The following is a 20,527-nucleotide window of genomic DNA, read 5'->3' on the forward strand; positions in this document are numbered from 1 at the left end:
TTTGCATAAAATGAAAACAGCGTGTCATGTCATCCAATGACGTCAAATAAATAACTCAAATGCTAATACACAATTAATTCTCAGTCTGAACAATCATGGCTGATAGAATCAAAACATTTTATAGCTTTTGTATTGGCGTAAATTCCACCCCAGGATGGATTCATTGCTGTCAAATGAATTTTTCATCAGCTGGAAAAAATCGTGATTTGAAATTTTATTTTGTCTTTGTGTGGTATGGAGGCTATATAGAACTATATCTTTATAGGGCTATAGTTATATATATATAGCGCTGAAATAGATATATATGATATAGGATGACATATACCCTATACTGTTTAGGCTCCAATGATCGATATATGAATGTCATTATATAGCGTTTTTTTTTTTTTTTTTTTACCTTTCCGTGATTCATAATACAAACCAGGTGGATATATATATACTATTATAAAGGTTTGTAGTTTCATCAATACACACACACACGGGGGGGGTTGGCGAATTGCGGCTAACGTTTATCGTCCTTGAACGTTAGAGAGCGTTTTTAAGAGCATACAGGCTACATAGGCGGCCAGAACCATACACAACAGAACAGGACATTTTTTTAAAGCTAATCATAAAATTGGCATACAATGTGCTTATATTTTTTTATACTTCTGTGTATGACGACGACCAAACCACCCAAATGGCATCCATAAGCTTCAGAAAAACCGCAATAAAAAACCCATCAGCACAAAGTGTTTTCGCGATAGCTTTATTTTTCTTGAAACGCTTAAGGCTTTTTTTCTTAATAACCCATCATATGTTGGCAAATAAATTTCATGAACTCATTACTAATATTTTTGTGTTGACTTGACGCTCTGTAGAACTATAGATAAAAGAAAAGAAAATACAGGAAAATGGAAAAAAAAATACAGAAAAGCGCAAAGTATTAAGTGGTATAGATGTTTTTTTTTTTCTGAAAACTTAAGGCTTTTTTCTTAATAAAACGGTTGGACATCATCACAACAAAGGTCCTGCGTATGACCAACAGAAACTAAAAATTCCTCATGCAGAGAATAAGGATGACGCAAACATGAGCCCACTACCGTTAACTGATTTTTTTCTTGAAATAGATAAAAAGAAAACTGTCAATGGAAACATTTCTGAAAACGGATTGTAATTTTTATTAGACAGTCTGACTCCAACAGTTTTATGCACGCACCAAGCGAAATGACATAAATCTATCTAGACAGACACAAATGCAGTTTAGAACCCACAAACATTCATCAACAACCTGTGACATCTCTTCTATCGGACAAACTGTTTCAACAGCTTTTGCGCGCGCGATTATCACTGATAACAAGTTTAAGAATAAAGTATGACACTAGACGTTGAAGACACCATTCGGTTTTGACAGAAAATAATAACTAAAAGGGATTTTTTTTTTTGGGCCACGCCATCTTTTTTAAGGGGGGGCACGGGCCCTCGAATGCCCCCCACCAGCGTGGAAACATGCACGGATTGTAACTTAAATATGACTCCTGCTTAGATAAACATCTCTGTACGCTATTTTATAAAGAACAAAAGTAACAGATTTGAAGACACCTCGTGGACAGAAATCCATGCATGTAACTTAAATATTCACTGTACCTATTTATAGTAACCACAATCTGTTTTATTCACGCGCGCGCGCACACAAAAAAGATAGTAGCCAATTCGTCAGACAACGCCCTCTTCTTGCACACAGTCTTAATGTTAGGAATGAGGAAACAGTTTGTTGCATGTCTCAGAAAAGTGTCCCCAGGGTTTAGCTTGCTTAATTAATTTGTATGGACTAGATTAGAGAGAACTGCCATAATCCAGCATTAACTGACTTTAAAAAACAGCTAAATTAATTTTCTACTGATCCAATGTGATCTGTATAATTAGGGGTTTTATTGGGGTTGAGGTTTTTACTTAATAGTTTGTGGCATATTGAGACATATCCCACTCAAATAGTGAAAAAAAAACCTCTTTTATTTTGTGTCGCTATGTGGTTTAGAGTTTAATTCCTGCGCGTGTGTACTTTTGACAACCCTTTAAATAAACGTATTGTCAGCACTGCTCTATATATTATAGATCTATATTATTGATCAGTGATTGCCAGTCAGTTGTGAACGCGCACCACTGACCTCTGGTGGTTATATTGAATGGGTTCATTTTTAAGCATATATGAAAACGCGTCTGGCAAATTTCTTGTTAAAAATAATATTAATAAAATTACATAACTGAATAAAAATGAGTAGTTAACCAAATAAACAAACATGTAAACCATATATATGTATATATAGCCCACACACACACACACACACATCTGACAATGTAAACAATATATATGTATATATAGCTGTATATATATGAATGGCTGTTGAGTCTGTCTTGCCTGCAAATCTTTGGTTTTTCAGGTAAATAAACTAAAAATTACTTTAAGATTACATGTTTCACTTGAGCTTTGTCAATATAAACATCTCTAACCCCTTTAAGAATCGAACACCTGGAGCTTGTGGAGGTGGAGAGCTTTTCAGAGGTAGTGTTTGGGTACATGGCACCTGGTGTTGTCATTGTCAGCACACCTAACAAACTATGATCATAAGTTTGAATGGACCATAGCAGAGTTTCAGACTTATTAAGCAAATGTTCATATCTAGTGCAAACACGTTCCAGTGTTGATTGATGTGTCCATGTTAAAAATGATTAACAGTTTTTCTGGCTAAAAGATGTTTCATCCCTCTCTCCCTCACAGGGTCGGTAGAGAATATGGTTACTCTGTGCAGTTCACTGGAGTTGGAGAAGCTTTTGGCCACTGGAGAGATGTGGGATTCTGCTCCCAGATCGGTGTCTTCCAAAGGAATTTTGATGGGATAGGTCGATCCATGAGCAATGCTGAAAGCTTGGAACCCTCTGTGTATTGACTGGTGAGAAACTGTTTTTCTCATGAGGTGTTGCACTTGTAATTGCTTATTTGTTTAAAAGAGTCATATTGTACTTTCTAAAAAAAAATTACATAGACTTTGTAAAAATTACAAAGTCAGCATAAATGGATCCATGCAATTTTTAATTAAAATATCATATAACTTGATCCTCCGATGGAATGACAGATTGCCAGTTGACCAATCATTTAGTCAGTTTAAAACCCACCTCTTTTATTTTTATTTTTTTTTTTTACAATGGACTGCAATCTTGCATTCAGATATCCCCCCCAACCTAATCAACAACCAATACATTGAACAAATTTTTTCTTTGTCCATAATCTGTTTCATTACATTGCTGTACTACACAGTGCTACACACAGCCATGAACAGCACAAACTTTGATTAAAAAAAGAAAAAAAGAAGATTAATTTGACATGGCTCTTGAAGTCACAATGAAGAGGAAGTAGAAACAGGTCTTTTCTTCCTTATTGTAAACAGACTATTGAAAAAGAAAAAAATGTTGGGTGGGAACTTGGATCTGTCCATCGGTTTTTGTCTGAAACTGCTGATATTTGCAGTCATGACTTATCTTTCTTTGCTGTTCCTTGTTTAGTTGTATCCAAGCCTGTGTGATAACAACATCTACCAGAAGACTTAAGTTAATGAGGTCCTGTATGAGGCACAACACCTGAGACAGGAATGGCTCAGGAGAATGAACATGGACTCCAACAATATTGCACACTTCTACGCTCCTCCATTAATGGAAGTATTCCAGCATGGGGTTGAAGGGGATGCACGTGAGTGGCAGCCTGTCTGCCAGCAGGGCGGCACCATTTGAGTTCCTCTGGAACGTGTGTGGTCCAGTCCCAGAGTCAGAGCGCTGTGTGGGAACATGCAGCGTCTCAGGGAGGAACTGCTGGACGATTCGTGGGTGAGGATGAGCGCTGATGGAACGGTGTTAAACCTGCCTACCGATGATGATGAGGAGGAGGTGGAGGTAAAAAAAGATGATGTGAAAACCGTATCAGGTGTAGCAAACAACATGGAGGAGGACTGGGATAGGGAGCTTGGTAGTTAAGGAAATGTATAACGGACCCAGAAAGCTCTGCAACCAGAATAAAAGAAAGCCAGCTGCACTTAAGATGATTGTTCGTTTTTGACTGTATGTGTAGGATCATCAGAAAGACACATGGAGAAGACAACCATTAAACATGTCATTAAAAATACAAATACGTGATACCACCTTTGAAATATGGTTTTATTTAACAGTGCATGGTACATACCTTACCAGCATCATAACAGAACACATGGCATGGAAGCCAAAAGTTAGAATACAACATTGCGAGACAGTCAAAAAAGCAATGTCACCTTTAAATAACAGACACAGTACAATTACAAGGACCAAAAACTTCACAGAAGAGATAAAGCCACCATGTTTTTACAACATGTAAAGTACCAGGACCTACTAGGACCAGGGGGAAAAAGTGAATCTTGACAATTTCAGTAACACTAAAGCTCAAATACATAAAAATAGACTTTAATTTTGGCAGTAGATCAATTAAAAAACTAAAAATCAAGTTTAAACTCTCATATTTGTAAATGTCTGATGAAAATTAATGAAGCTTAAAAATTGCAGATAACCTCTAAATATACTGGTATTTGCAAACATTTGCAACGGAGCACTTAAAGGGACCTAGTGATGAAGAACAATATGAGATGGTGAAGAACAATATGAGAACAATATGAGCACTGATATTTAATTTTTCCTCCCATCTCTTATTTAGACATATCACTGTGTCTCTTTAGGGGCTCTGTACATTCGCAGTGTGGTGCTTTGATATTTGTGCAGCAATTGCGAAAGATAAAATAATAAACCTGAGATGTTGAAGCTTCCCATTAGTGTTTTTTTTTTTTTAGTGTTTGGATCTCAACAGATCTGGATAAATCTGATGGAGATAGCAAAGACTACACAAAATGCTTTGGACACATTGAGTAGGTGTGACACCCATGCATTTCTACACTATAACTCTAGACAGTTATGATATAATCAAGTGCTACAAATAAATTGTACACACTCGCTCAAATGCGAATCCTCACACGCATTTAAATTGTAGAGGCAAGTGAGTTTATATTAATAAAACAGCGAATGGATTCTGAGAAGATATGGGCATACAGTCACATAAAACTAGAGGAGCACTTATGTATGTTTCTGATACACCCTATAGCTGATCTTACAGACAGAGATACTATGAAAATAGTCAATACCTTCATTTTTGTGATGCATCAAGTAACTACAAAAACATGGATTAAAAAGTTTATGTAGTGTAATAGAGAGGATAAAAGGAGCTACACGCCTCTCAAGAGCCTTGTGCTAAATGTTTCAAGCGTTGCTGAAATAGTTAAATGCTTTGTTCTGTGCTGCTATGTTACTAATTGTAGCTTGAGAACAGCTTGGCTCATTTTGTCCTTGCATGAAAGCCAGCATATATTTACGAGATATTATTATTGATGCCAAAGACGTACTTATCAGATATTCACCTGCTCGGATTTTAGGTAGCTTATGTCAATATATTGAACTGCTAAATTTCATAAGTAGTCCCATTCAACATATAATGCAGCTGTAGGAGTTTCATCTACCTTTAAGTTCTCAAGCTGAAAGTCATTTAGGACAATGAATAAAGAAGAAATACACATTTTCCGTGTATAGGTTAACTTGATCAACAGCTCAGCCTCAAAACTCCTTAGTGTTGGAGATACACAGAAGGTCCTTCAATTCAAAGTGCTATTCAAAGGGACATTTTTTCAAGTCTGAAAACAGCTCAATCTGTCAAAACGCATCACGACTTCTCACACGCACAAAGTGAGACGCTGTGGGTGAGTGAGGACGGTTTGATTTCCATTCTGACAGTAATGAGATCACAAAAACCTGCAGAGAGAGTATACACCTCATATGTACTGTAGATGTATACAATCCATCAAACGTTACTGACATGGCTCACAAACATGTAAACATGAGTAAAATTAAACTAAAACAATAATATGAAATATAATTTTTTAAAAATCTGCAAGGAAAACGATCTATGATTTTTAAAGCGGACGTATTAAGAGACAAACCTGACCTCACAGTGAAACACAGACACCTATAACGGCAGCCTCTTACAGAGGAGCTGTCAGTTCTTTATGTAGCCAGCAGAGGACACCATTCCATCAAAAGGATGAAACGGGTTCGTGACAAACACACCTAATGTGAGAGGAGACCAACATGTCTGAATCTCTTCGTCCCTTTCTCCTCCCACGAAACAGACTTTGGTTTTTGACACTTCTCCTTCTGTCATCTCTCAACTCTAGCGTTTGATCACCACCTGTTCGTAGGCACCTGCTCCAACTCTGAAAAGATAAGAAATCAGCATTTACATACAACCCGGTAAATGCAGTGATTTACATTTATTTTTTAGAGCGGAGAGGAATACCAGTGCTTACGGGCTGATTTTGCTCTGTTATTTAAAGAGACAGTAACCCGAGCGTTAAAATAGTTATAATTATTTACTCACCCTCATGTCATTCCAAACCTGTTTGTCTGTCTTCTAAGGCTATTGTATGAATTTGAAATACTTTGAATATAGCATAAAACCATACATTTATGGTCCCTTCTGGTAATTTTTTAAAGCTTAACAGACTCAATCCCCCATTTAAAAAGCAACTTGGGTGTTCTACTAAACATCTCATTTTGTGTTACAAGGAAAAAAGACATATAGGTTTGGAATGACATTTTAGTGAGTAAATGATGACAGCATTTTCATTTATGGCTGAAATATTCCTTCAAACTCACCTGGCAGGAAGGTGATGGCTACCAAGTGCTGTGCTCCCACCAGGACCCACAAACAAGCGCAGACCTTCCTCTGAAACACACACACACACACACACTTGAAATAGATATCGCCTCCATTCTTCACGCACAAAGTCACGACTCTTCTCTGGGGATACAAAAACCAAATTGGTCCATTTCTAATGAGAACCTGTCGCCAGGTCATCTAAAAATAATACGAAAACTAATAGGACACACACATCGAGACGTGCTCTGGCACAGAGACACTTCAATACACCTACTAAGTAGCAGCAGCCACCTGTAAACATTGCTACCAATTAAACAACCTGTTTCTAGCTCTGTTTTTTTTTATTTCCAAGTCTGCACTGATGCCGATCCGTCACAAGCACGTCAGTTGCCCAAAATGCAATTTCATAGCAGCAAAATTTCAGTGTTAGAAATCAGAATGAAAGATGGAATTTATGAAATATTTTTTGAAAGACAACAATTTGAAAGACTACAATCCCAAGAGATGCTGCAAATGATGTATACAATTAATAGTACAATATAAAACAATTGATTTATAGCAGTCAGAATGAAAGAATGATATAATTTATAAAATATTACTGGAAACATAGTGACTAAAAATATGAAATGTTTAGTAATCGTTAATAAGAGAATGAACTTTAATCCCATGAAGCACTGATGATGTAAACAAATTTTTAAAAAATGGTACCATATAAAACTATTTTAATCTATAGCCATTTATTCTAAGCATAAAATGCAATATAATTTAAGTTAAATGTGAAAGAGACATATAACAGTAAAATAAGATGTTTGAGATTGTAAAAAGACTAATTTGATTACATGATTTGCAGTTCTTCATGACAGCTCAATGCTAAGCTCTTTTGGTGCAGTGCTCATTTCTATGGTAACAGCGAATTCTCTGATTGGTGGTTTCAAAGTGTTGCATGCTTCATTAATAGTTCTTTACTGGGAATTTGGGCATTATACACGATTTAAAAGCCTACATCAACACATCCTCAGATGTGCTTAACATTCATAAATTGTTGATCGTCAAACTAAATATCATATATGCTGTTTTATTTTTTATTTTATGTAGGTATTTTACATCACTTACACTACTTTTTAAAAGTTTGTGGTCATTAAGATTTTTTTGTTTGCTTTTAAATAAGTTTTTGAGTGGCTCAATAGCGCATTATGTTGTATTATCGCTATATATGTATAATCTGTGTGTGTTATGATGTAACAAGGTTATATTCAGAAACCAATGTAACTGAATCTTAATAGAGCGTTGAAACAGGAAGTAAAGAAAACAGAAGAGAATGTCAAAGTAAGGGCCCACGTAACAGAATATAAACCTGGCTATTAATTGTTAGCCTATATGTATAACAATTAGTTCTGATCATAATAAACATAATGGACCCACTGTTACCTTCAGTGCTGGAGTCCAGCAGACTGTGGGTGAAATCCTGGCTTTGCAGTATCTTCTCAACTACGTCATCAGCGTCCACCCGTGTGGCATCCACCCTTTTCAGCTGAGACTCCATTGAATCCTGTTTCACTGGATACTTGTATATATGAGAAAATACGCCTGATAAATCTACATTTATTTAATCTCCTGAATCGAAAGCTTGATGAATATAGAGCAGGCAGCAGTAGCAGTGTCTGTCTGACCTGCTGGCAGCTCTGTCAGGGGTTGATGGGTGTTCAGGCACAGCAGCGCAGACCCCCGGGGCTGTAGGGGGCACTGTAGTTTGTAGTTCACTCTCCTCACTGGGCTCAGGGATGCTGGCAATGCCGGTGGAAGCGCTGCCGATCGAAGTGTTCCTCCTGTGGGAGAACTCCGACAGACTGGAGGAACGTGAGTGACTTGTACTATAGCCTGAGAAACAACACATTTAAATTATTATTATTTTTTTAATTAAGGAAAAAAAGTTGATCTGCCCTGGTAATACACAGCATGCACTTTAGAAACCTTCACAGATTAATCAATCAATCACTTTGTATTGAAGGGACATTTAACGCCCCCACCTACACATGCTATCCATGTTTCCATCAAGCCAGAGAGCTTTAGAAAGTGATAATGCTAGTATGGGCAGCTACTGGAGGGAATATCCTCCCACACATGTATACACACACAGCAACTCCAGTTTCCAACACAATGAACACTTCTGTTTGCTTTGTTGGACTTTAAAACTAACTTTACACTTTGAGATAATCTAATGCAAAAGGTCAAAGTGAGCAATGTGTAACTCAATCTGAGAGAACAGCTTAATGAAATAAGGACTGAGTGCTGTCTCCTCTCTGAAGTACTAGAGGAAGTAGTGTTATAAAATTAGATCTGGGACATTTAATCCAGCTACTGTGTGACGGCACGGAATCCTTATAAAAGCCTAACTTATTTAATAAAGCAAGTCAAGTCTGCAAGTATCACTTTCCATAAAAGGGGAACAGAATAGTGATCTTAAAAATTTAATTTTTTACCATGTTCAGGAAATTGGTCAAGGTAGGTGCTTAAATTGTTGATCAGCAAACTAAGACGTCAATTTAAATATTATATGAACTGTTTTGTATTATTTTATATGATAAGGTATTTTACATCACTACCATTCAAAGGTTTGGGGTCAGTAAGATTTTTTTTCTTCCTTGTTTAAGGATTTTATTCAACAAAGAAACATTAAATTCATTAGAAGTAAAGACATTTACGTTACAAAAGATTTCTATTCAAATAAATACTGTTCTTTTGAACTTCTTATTCATCAAATAACCCGGATGAATGTATTACAGTTTCCACAAAAATATTTAGCAGAACAACTGTTTTCAACATTGATAATAAATAAGAAATGTTTCTTGAGCAGAGCACCAAATCAGCATATTAGAATAAATAAAGACTGAAGTAATGGCTGCTTAAAATTCAGCTCTGTCATCACACAAATAAATTACATTTTCAAATATACTGAAATAGAAAACATTTATTTTAAATTATAATAACATTTTACAATATTACTGTTTTACTGTATTTTTGATCAAACAAATGCAGCCTTGGTGAGCATAAGAAACTTCTTTCAAACACATAAAACACTTTTGAATGATAGTGTACATCAAAATTTAAATAAATAAAAATGACAATATTTTTAGGTCAATCCTCCTACAATGGGGGGACAAATAAAATATAATGTGAGCTAATGGATTTGCACACACATTCTCTCTCTCTGATATGTGCACACACTCATCTTCACTCCATGGCACAGAACAGAGACACATGACATGCAGCCTACATGCAAAATCCCTTATGCGTCATGCAATACCACTGCATCATGTTGATTGACAGCCAGAGTTACAGAAAATACTAATCAGGCATGCATTCAAGTCCAGCAAGACAACAGAATCACCCAGAGTTATGACTGAGCAATCAGAGAGAAAACAGTGGAAAAGGAAAGCCTACCAGATACTTTGGACTGCTGACTAGCGTAACTGGACGTTCGAGAGTGTCCGAACAACCCGAGCTCATCAGGCAGAGAGCCACACTTCCCTGATGTCTCTGTGGACATAAGGGATTCAGTTCAGTCTTAATTAAACTTGCTCAATCACTTTATGGGATTCAAAGCCAATCAAACCTGTTCTTCTCCTATTTCCAACCTTAAAATACATTATACTGTATATCTAATGTAGTCATGTAGTATTCAGGCATTTAATGATTTGACTATTTAAATTAGGACTGTCGATTGTATATGCATTTCATAAGTGTTCAAAATCGACTAGTTGGCGGAAGTCCAATATAATTAAGAGTGGTTTAGGGTCATGTCCATTGTCCACCGAAAGCTGATCAGACATATAAGGGACATATAATTGGCAAGTGTAGTTCAGTAGCTCATTTTAATAAATACATTTTTATTGAATACTAACCATTGTTGCAACTTGAACCTTTAGTCCTCAAAAAAAAACATGTTATGGATATTAATAGGATTTTTAAATTAGCCTTCCATTTACAACACATCTTTGAATCATGATTTGCTACTTGCTGATTCTAGTTGACAGCAGGTGGTGCATTAGAAGGAAGAATTTTCTCATTCTGGTAAGCATTTTATTGGCTAGAAATTTGCATATACCAAGGTTAATAATTTTGTCATTATTAATTTTGATCCCATTAATTATTATTATTATTATTATTTTTAAGTATGCAAGCATAAGAGTTATTATTTTAAATTAAAACAAACTATAAGAAATTGTTCTCAATAACGGCAATAAAGCTCAAATAAAAATAAACAAAAAAGTAGAAATGTTGTCTTGGCAATTAACTGAAATTAAATAAATTCAAGTTGAAGTAGTAGAATTACTAAAAGTATGAAAAATGACAAAATCACATAACAAAATAACTAAATCTTATACTAAAATGAAAATAAAAATTGAAAATATAAAACTAAAAGCTAATAAATAAATATAATAAATACAATAATAGTATATAAATAATAGTAAAATAACACTGGCTAGCACATGCATGGCCTTAAAACTAACAAATTAAAACGCTCAATACTCTAATATTAAAGCTGACAAATCGCTCTCACTAACAGACTTGCCAGATGCTGAAAGACTAGCTGATCATCCTGACCAATCTCTAAACTAGTCTGCTTCATCAAAACACCAGCATTTATCTGCCAAAATTCCATGCTAACTTGTATTTAACTCGTATAATTCTCCAAACATGTCCTTGTGAACAAATGGTAATACTGATTAATTCATCAGTCACCTCTAAAAGAAAGCCACTTTTAGCCTCTTGCCTTTTATTTAATTAATATTTCAAATTAAATGGCCTAATATGAATACTAACATGGCTTTATTATTGTTCAATTATTGAAAATAAAAACACAATGGAAGCGGCACTGGGACTTGTAAGCTTATCATATTTTATGAATTGTATGCCTGCTCTACATCATGAGCAGTATGAGCAGTCATACTGAATCACTATGAAGCAGAGTCATGAGCTGCACACGGCTAAATTATACATTAAAGACTGATGCTTCCGCCAGCCTCTGGACAGAAAAGGCACGCAGCATGTATGGGTGCAAAGAAACGATAAAAGAGAAAGTGGGAGAGAGAGAGCGCTCTTTCAAGCTCCCATTAGTTCAGCTGAAATCAAATCAAACATACAGTCCTGTATTTTGCTACAAGACTCGATGCAGAATTAATAAGAAGCTTCTCAAAGGGTGTTTGATTTGGACAGTTGATTAGAGCACCCAACATTATCCCAACATAAAAATACAAGAAATGCAACCACATTTAAGCACACATAAAGGACTTTCCCACTGCAAACACTGCCTGGGTTGAGCAGTGAGTTTTGTGTTAGGTTTACCTGAGAGACTCAGAAAAGGTTTCTGTGTGTCTCCTCCTTTCCTGTCTTCCAGCAGGCTCTCTGCATCACCCTGAATGCCTATTACCGTTGCGGTGGATGGAGGCCTAATACATGGAGAACACGCAATCAAGAATATGGTTTAAATGGATTTGAATGAACAGACTATAAAAAAAGCTGAATTAAAAAACTATAACATCTGAATCCACCCACTGACGGTGGTCCAAAAACAGCCCCCAGAATCCCCCAACTCCATACTCTCCCCACGCTCCAACCCACACAAACTTTTTTAAGCAGGTTTTTGCCTTCACACACAGTGTGTGTACATGTGTGGGTGGACAGTGTTGGTTTCCAGTATGCAAATCTGTGTTCAAAGCTCTGATTTCCCCAGAGCGCTCATTCACACTCCTTCCTAAGCCGTTTCTGAGAAAACACTATAATAGCAACTTAAAATGTTTAACAGGAAAAGGTCTCTTTGGTTCTTCAGCTAAACTAAATTTTAAAAATGCATGGTGTAGAGCAGTGGTTCCCAATCCTGGTCCTGGAGAACCCCCAGCACTGCACATTTTAGATGTCTCCCTATTCCAACACACCTGATTCAATTCATCAGCTCATTAGTGAAGACTCCAAGACCTCAAATGTGCGTGTGAAATAAGAGAGACACCAAAAATGTGCAGTGTTGGGGGTTCTCCAGGACCAGGATTGGAAACCACTGGTGTAGAGATAAAAACAGGGCCTTCTTACAACCCAACTTCAATTCTTTCTCACTTCAGTAGCATTTCCTACCAAATTATAACACATTCAAAAGCATTTAAAGTAACACTCACGTTTTGAAACAGGGGTCCCCAGACATCAGCTGTGTGCTGATAATTACCTGCAGGCAAAGACAAATGACAAAAAGTAAGAAACTGGATGTGTAACACATTTTTCTGAGAATGTGAGTGGCTCTTGATTATGCAAAATTCATATGCATGTTTTGGATGGTTTCCAGGGTGTTGCTAAAGTGCTCTGAGTGGTTATTACAGTGATGCTATGCAGCTGCTAGGGTGTTTTGGATGGTTGCTTAGTGACCAAGTAAAAAGAGATGGATTTTTTTTTTTTCACTTTTTTGTTATCTGCCAGGTAAAAAGGCAATTTTCCCCCCAATGTTTTCACATGGATTTACTCCCATTTAAAATAACATGATTTCAGGTACACAAATCTGGGGTTAATGTTTTTTTTCTTAAAGTCGGAATTAAACAAGTTGAAAATGTCTTTTCTTCCCTATTGTGACATGTATCTGAATGAAAAAGCTTCTTGAACAAAAAAATGTTGGGGTGGATTTGATTTTGTCCATTAGGAACTGACTGACTGAACCTGACTGAATGATTGTTGAAGTTTACTACTGCTGCCATCTCTCATGAGTGACAGGTTGTCCCGCCCTTGCACCAATAAACACATCATCAGAGAAGAGAAGAGATGTTGTTGCAAGATGGAGGGGAAGTTATTTTGGGGAAGTTAAGATTATGAGGGCACAGGAATAAAAAAAAAGAGAATGATGTGCATGAGAAAAAAACATTTATAATAAATATTGCAATATTACATTAAAAAATAAGAATTGTCCATTTTGATTTCATGGGGATTTTAAGCATGAGTAAGACTAATACTGACCAAAAGGAGAGGAAAAATGAATGCAAAAGAATGCAATAAAGATTAAAGCAATAAAGAAATAGCTGAGAAGACCCTGAAAGGGAGTCTGAGTGGTTCTATACCTTAAGGATGGAGTTGTCCTGTCTGGTGTTTTTGGTGTCATAACCCTCCAGTAGACACCTGCGTGTGGTGCTACCCGATCCTGCAAACTCTGCCAGGTTAAGATCAGCAAAACCCAGCTGTACAGAAAGCCAAAGCAGTACAAATTCAGGAAAGAAATTTATTTTTGCCAGAAAAAAATAAATAAAATGAAATAAAAGGCACTGAAGCTTTAGAATAAAAAGCTAAATAATAAGGTTAATGCTTTTATGAACAGAAGTGCACTGCTCACACAAACACAGTGTTCCAGAGTGATCTATTTTCATCTGTTCCTTTGCTATCAATATTTTATAATCCTCTACAGAACTGTCTACTTGATGAATTACCAATGTCCTGTTTTAGTTTCTATTCATGAAAGGTAAATTTGGTAATTTTTTTTATTGCAACATGAAGATTTCAGCTTAAAATAGACGTGAATGTACATGGGAGGTATTTTTTTTCACCATTTAAAAATGACAATTTAGCTTTTTTATGGTTGATTTAAATAGTCCTGCAGAGTGACTAGTATTCTAATCTTTATAAATATTCCACATAGTCTCTCAATTGCCATCATTTTGTAAAAAACACTTTTTAAAATAGTATTAGATGACTTTGAGAATGTCGCACATTGCTTTTTGTCAACTACACAAAAGTAAATTGAATAGTGTTGGTATGTTTAATTCAAAAAAGAAGAAGAAATTACCTTTGCATAAGTCTTTCCACCTTTCAGTTCCTGTTACATAAAAACAATCAAATCATTCTCAGTATTTAAACTCCAAACTGTTTATTGTAAACCAAAAAAGGGTGCAAGAGTGTGTTTCTACCTTTCTGACTGAAACTCGACACACACAGGGGTCAAGGACTCCGGTTCCAGCATTAGCGCTCATTTTACAGGGGAAGGAGAATCTTTTTCTCCAGCGTACACAGTTTGCCTGGACCGTCTCCCTGTGAAATGCAAACACACACCAGGATGTTATAACAAGGTCACTGTAAAGAAAAGACTTGGCTCAAGAGTTTAAAACAAACATCCACATCTGCATTTGCAAAATCCAACAGGGGTGGACAGTTCCTGCAGCATTGCTCCTCAGGGAGATTTTGAAATGAGTTCACAACAGAATGAGACACTCACAATCCAGCCTCATAGAGAGTTTTAATATTCACTTCAAGTCAACTGCATTAAAAAAGTCTGACTCACATTCCTTGATTAATTAGAGCCTGGAGTCAGAAGGCCATGCTGACAACAAGAAGTTTAATTAATTTCCCATTTGAAAATGGACCTCCCTGTGCAGGTGCTCTGCTTCCCAATTAGATAGATGTTTGCAGACAGGGCAGACGATGAGCGAGGCCCAGAGGGCTATAAAACGAGCTTCAGGGACATTGTGATGCTATGATACACATCTAAGGGACTGAACACAACACTGCAAGCATATAAATGCCAGGAAGAAGTGTTTTGTCCCTGTTGGAAGTCAAAGGACAGCGCTAACACAAAGATGCATGTTGCAAATGCAAGGCAATGCCCTTTTAAACACTTAATTGTATGTTGCTTTGGCCAAGCAGCACTGATCATAAAACTAGATTTTCATATTATCTAGTGTACCATATTAATAAATAAATCTTTCATTAAAAGCATGTGTTTACTAATGTTCAAAGGTTTGGGATCTGTAATTTTTTTTTAATGTTTCTGAAAGAAGTTTCTTATGCTCACCAAGACTGCATTTATTTGATCAAAAATAACAGTAAAACCAATACTGTAAAATATTTAAAATTGTAACCATATTTTAAGATGTTACTAATTGCTGTGATGATATAATTGAATGTTTAGCAGCTATTACTCCAGTCTCTTCAGAAATCATTTTAATACACTGGTTAGGTCAAGAAACTTTGCTTATGTTTATAAAAGCTAAAAACAGTTATGATGCTTAATATTTGTATGTATTTCAGGATTCTTTGGTGAATTCCTGAATTAGAGTAATTTCTTTAAAAAATAAAGAAAAAATGAATTTGCATTTGATGTATCATTAATATAATGTTAGGGAAAAAACTTCCACAGCTCATACACTTGCCCTTACATAAACAGAGTCCCTCCACATATTCTGTCATCTCCTAACGCTCCACAATGACGTTTTTGGGAAACACAGCCAAAATAATACACACTCAGGCCACCTGCCATCCAGCTGGGGAGAATCCCTACCATAAGGCTTGCACTCTGTGCCGAGGGAGTCATTGGGTGAAAAAAAACAACCTCTAATGCATGAACCAGAATGAACCACAGCTGGATGAAACCCTCAACTCGGATTCTGTCACCATAGCAGCAGAGGCCAATGTCTTCTCTAAACAATGCAAGCATATTTCTCCTACCAACGAAATATTCTTTTCCTTCCACTGAACGTGGGTGGTTTCTAAGGAAATAAACAGTATGAGAGATTTTCTTTCAAGCTAACAACACAATGACACATGCAAAAGCTTGTTCAGCGGAATGCACTCTACAATTGTTGTAACGCTCAAAATATCACACTTTTTTTACTTACAAAAACTGGGCGGACGGAATAGAGACTTGCTGTGTTATTAGAGACCTCAGAGGACTTGAAGTGTTTTAGACTGAAACCCTCTTGTATGAAGCACTACAAAACTTTGCTGACTCACTGTAAACAACCCGTCTTTCACTTAAATTAACCTCTTGACATGCATATAATAATAATAATAATAATAAAAACATTGACAACAAAAAAAGATTAAAGTCAATGTGAAATGCATTTCGAAAGCCATTTTACTTCCATAAAGAGACATGTTTCAGAGTAAACAGGATAACACAAACTGTAGGCCGGAACTTGATATTAATATCTTGAATCCCAGTGATATGCTTAATCACATGTAAATTAAATAAAATTTTAACTATACTAATAATTTCACCTTTTTAAATTGTAATTTTAGAACCTGCAACAGTAGCCTATAAATAATGTCTAAACAGCTATTTGGCTGCTGGTTAACACTATAACTAATGGCTCACATAGTGATGTCTGCCAAAAAGGAAAGTCATTTCAAGGCAAACCAAGATCAAATCATATTACACTATGATTTCATGTTGATTTTAACTGTTATTTCTCCTTAGTGTTCCATTATCAGTCCAAAGTCCCGCATTGCTGCCTCTTCTCACCAACACGAAGGCTGTACTGCAAATGATAATAAAACGAGGACATGATAATGTCAGGTAATATGACTCCTTTCCTGACCCGATATGATTATAGGCAAATTACTGGCAGTGAGACTAGAAACGAAAAGCTGCAGACTCATAATTCAGACACACAACCCGAGCAAGACCAGAGCTCTGATCGATACAGGAGGCCTCCATCTTCGTAATAACTGCACCTCCGCAGGTCAAATTCAGACTTTTGCTTTCTAGCTATCACATAATGAATAATGTTTAGTCTCTGACTCTCTGATCTAATAGACTCCATTTGATGTGCACAGAGCTTACTGGAACAATTCAGAATCACAATGACTCATTAATACCTTCCCTACAAACCACTAATGATGCGAAAAGAAAGAGGACATATTGAATTCAGTAGCATTAGGTACTAATGGTATGCATTACTAACACAAATGAAAACAATCTACCAAATTTGCACTCATTGTCTTCCTGGAAAAATGGCACAGTACTATTTGTTCATCAGACACAATTAGTGCAGCATGCATGTGCTGGAGCCATTAGTACCACTGCTCTCGCTGGAATAACGAGCAGTTAAGCCAATGCTTATGCCAAAATGTGCAACAGGCTTAATATTGTAATAAAGAACCATGACAAGCCACTGGTCTGATTTCCGTATTTGGAATATATGCCGTTGCCATGGCAAAGTCAGCTGAGCGAATGAGAGCTGGAGTGCTCAGGTTCAGTGTGCTCTTTCCTCAGGTTCTCCCACAGGATGTCTGCAATGAAACAGGAGTTCTTCAAAAGGATCAGCACAGGCGGATGAAGGCAAACTCAAGTCTGGAGGGAGAATAAACTCATGAACCTTAGATACTTCCTGCAAACTGCATAACTGAAAAAAGAAGCACTGATGTATAGCCCAAGCTTGATCTCCTCAGCTGCTGTGGTTTTGGTCTACGGCTCTCTTTCTGTTTGGATGAATAAGCATTGTCGGGGAGTTGTCTGAAGGGAATTTGTCATGAAGTTTGACAGCCTACTTCCACTGCCTGACATATTAATATTTAACTCTGGGAAGCCTTTGTATTGCGGAGCTCCAAAAAAAAAAGAGTGATTGACAAACGTTAAAGTAAGACACGGACAAAGGGTTTGTGATATCTCTACTGAGGGGGAAGAGTAGAGACATCCTTTTTTGGTTTTTAGGGCTTGGTTAATCTGTCAACTATTTAGAATTGGATATTCAACATCTTGATCACTGCACATTTAAGTCTATATAATCTATGCACTATATTGTGTGCGAAAAAAAAAATCAAATATTAAAGTTACCATAATAGAGTGATTAAAAAAATTACCAACCCACAAACCTGACTTAACAACAATGATATTAGTAGTCAGTACTTGTCATTATTGATTTTTATCATTAATTAGTCCTTTTTTTCATCTCTGCTGGGTGCTAATGTTCACCCATAATGTTCAATAAAAACACAAGGCCTTTTAAAAATTCAGTCTGTTTTTAGACTGAGATATTAAAACAGGGATAGAAACAGGAGTGGGATAATACTCTTGAAGCTCAAACAGCATGATGCAAGCCATGCCAAGATCAAGTGTTTGATTCTCAAGGAATGCATGAACTGATAAATACCCTGAACGCCATGCAAGTCGCTTTGGATAAAAGCATCTGCCAAATGCATAAATAAATCTAGAGTAATTTTGGAAGGTGCAGCAATTGACTGTCACATTTGCGCCTCTGATGGCGTCATAAAAGACATTCATCATGCAGTAATAATCTCTAATACTGCACAGTTCTCTTCACCGCTCTACATTTAAATCCGCCCCCTCAGACTTGATGCATCAACATCCTGCATGCAGGTCAACCTGTGTGCGGGTCTGAGAACAGCGCAGCTCATTTACACATCAAACACACACACATAGAGTTATAGTGTGTGGCCTGAAGTGACTCAGCACAAGAACTGCTATAAAATGAACCGCAAACAGCACACAGGATATGCTTAATATATTGCAATTATTAATAAAGTTAAAAACAGCAGGGAAACTTAAACCAAATGTTAGACCACTTTTGTTTATTCTGTCTTAAAATTAAACTTAATCTATATACACACTGACAAAATTCAAGACCAATCCACTTATGCTTATGTTTTTAACCATGCCCTCTGACATATTAGAATTACTAACTAATCTTTACACAAATGGCATGTTAGCTTTATAGAGCACAAGGCCATTTCCTCTTAAGTAAATATGAAGTCATGTAGGTCATATATGGTGTAATATTCATATGCTATGAAGGTCAAACTTTCTTTATAAATGAAAGTAATATACATGATGATATTCAAGTAGTTTGGTCAAGGTTTTTGACACCTGAAGCTCTGTTGAGGTTTTAATTCGCTTAGATATTATTATGAAATGAATTAATTTGGAATAAATACCCTATAATATGAACATTCCATGTATAACAACTCGATATGACATGTCACATAGTATGAAAAGTCTCCATTGAATTTGATTTGAAATAATCAAAACTACAAAAACACAAAAGTGACTGAAATAATGTCCAATTATACCCCTTAATGATCATAAAAGACTAACCATCTTTAAGAAACACCAGTTTAAGACCAGTTCATTTCACAGCTCTGTATGCGCACCATAACATGTATTGTTTTGGTTATGCTTTATTAAAAAGCAATAAAGAATGAGCCCCTCAATATCACCCATAACCATGATAATAAAACATATCCATCCCTCCACATCTCACAGCCTCCTTACCGCGATGACTCCTCCGAGAATCCGCCGTCAAGCAGGCGCACTTTACAGAACAGAACTCCGTTGACGAACGGAACCGACGACAGCTCGTCCAGCTCAAAATCAACTCTGAACTTAAACTTCTTTTTCTTCATCATCTTGACGTCGATTCCCACCAGTCCTGTTAGCGCTCGTTAATGCTTTCGGTCGTTCGCTGTGAAGGAGCATTACTTTATTTGCTCATCTTTGGTGAACCTCTGTTGTAGCCGTTAGCCAAGACTGGAATCCCCTTTGCTTAATATAGAAAGCTAAGCTAACGATGATCATACAGTCCTGACGAATTTTTATAACATTAACTACATCGTCACAATCAAAAATGGTGCTGAAGATGGTTATGCTCGTCAGTGGATATGCAGTCAGTGGGTGATAGGTGACAGACTGCTCCGCTCCGCGGTAGCTTGTGTAGTGCTGCTGTATTGTGTGTTGTCATGTAGTAGTGGAAACACAGACGACGGTTCTTAAAGGGCCAGTCAACTCATAAAGCTCAAGTGAATCAGGGGACAAAGGACAGTTCATAGTACATAGCCTCATACATGTAACAAATGAGTTAAGGGTTGTATATATTCTTGAGTAACACTTTATTTTAAGGTGTCCTTGTTACACGTTACATGTACTTACTATTATAAAAACAATTATGCATAATTAAATGGAGGTAACCCTAAGCCAAACCCTAACCTTATAAGTAGCCTACATGTAGT

At 36.5% G+C, this 20,527-nt stretch overlaps 1 protein-coding gene and 1 pseudogene across 2 annotated transcripts; one reads left to right on the forward strand and one right to left on the reverse strand.

Annotated features, from left to right (window-relative positions):
- Positions 1 to 2,410: 2,410 nt before the first annotated feature.
- On the forward strand, positions 2,411 to 4,017 carry LOC109083805 (annotated as a pseudogene).
- Positions 4,018 to 4,166: 149 nt separating this feature from the next.
- Positions 4,167 to 20,264, reverse strand: LOC109083841 (protein FAM102B-like). Of its 2 annotated transcripts, XM_042777915.1 has the most exons (11): positions 19,794 to 20,263; positions 14,695 to 14,815; positions 14,574 to 14,603; positions 13,855 to 13,971; positions 12,931 to 12,977; positions 12,107 to 12,210; positions 10,202 to 10,297; positions 8,431 to 8,638; positions 8,189 to 8,325; positions 6,757 to 6,826; positions 4,167 to 6,314 (listed from the first exon to the last, which is right to left on the reverse strand). In XM_042777915.1, exons 1-11 carry the CDS (start codon positions 19,925 to 19,927, stop codon positions 6,272 to 6,274), a joined length of 1,107 nt encoding a protein of 368 aa, XP_042633849.1. In that variant the 5' UTR covers positions 19,928 to 20,263; the 3' UTR covers positions 4,167 to 6,271. The 2 variants fall into 2 exon arrangements, with proteins under 2 accessions (XP_042633849.1, XP_042633850.1); XM_042777916.1 differs by lacking the exon at positions 10,202 to 10,297 and having other exon boundaries at positions 19,794 to 20,264.
- Positions 20,265 to 20,527: the final 263 nt, after the last annotated feature.

This window comes from Cyprinus carpio, chromosome A20 (genome assembly GCF_018340385.1).
Source record: "Cyprinus carpio isolate SPL01 chromosome A20, ASM1834038v1, whole genome shotgun sequence".
Classification (NCBI taxonomy): domain Eukaryota; kingdom Metazoa; phylum Chordata; class Actinopteri; order Cypriniformes; family Cyprinidae; genus Cyprinus; species Cyprinus carpio.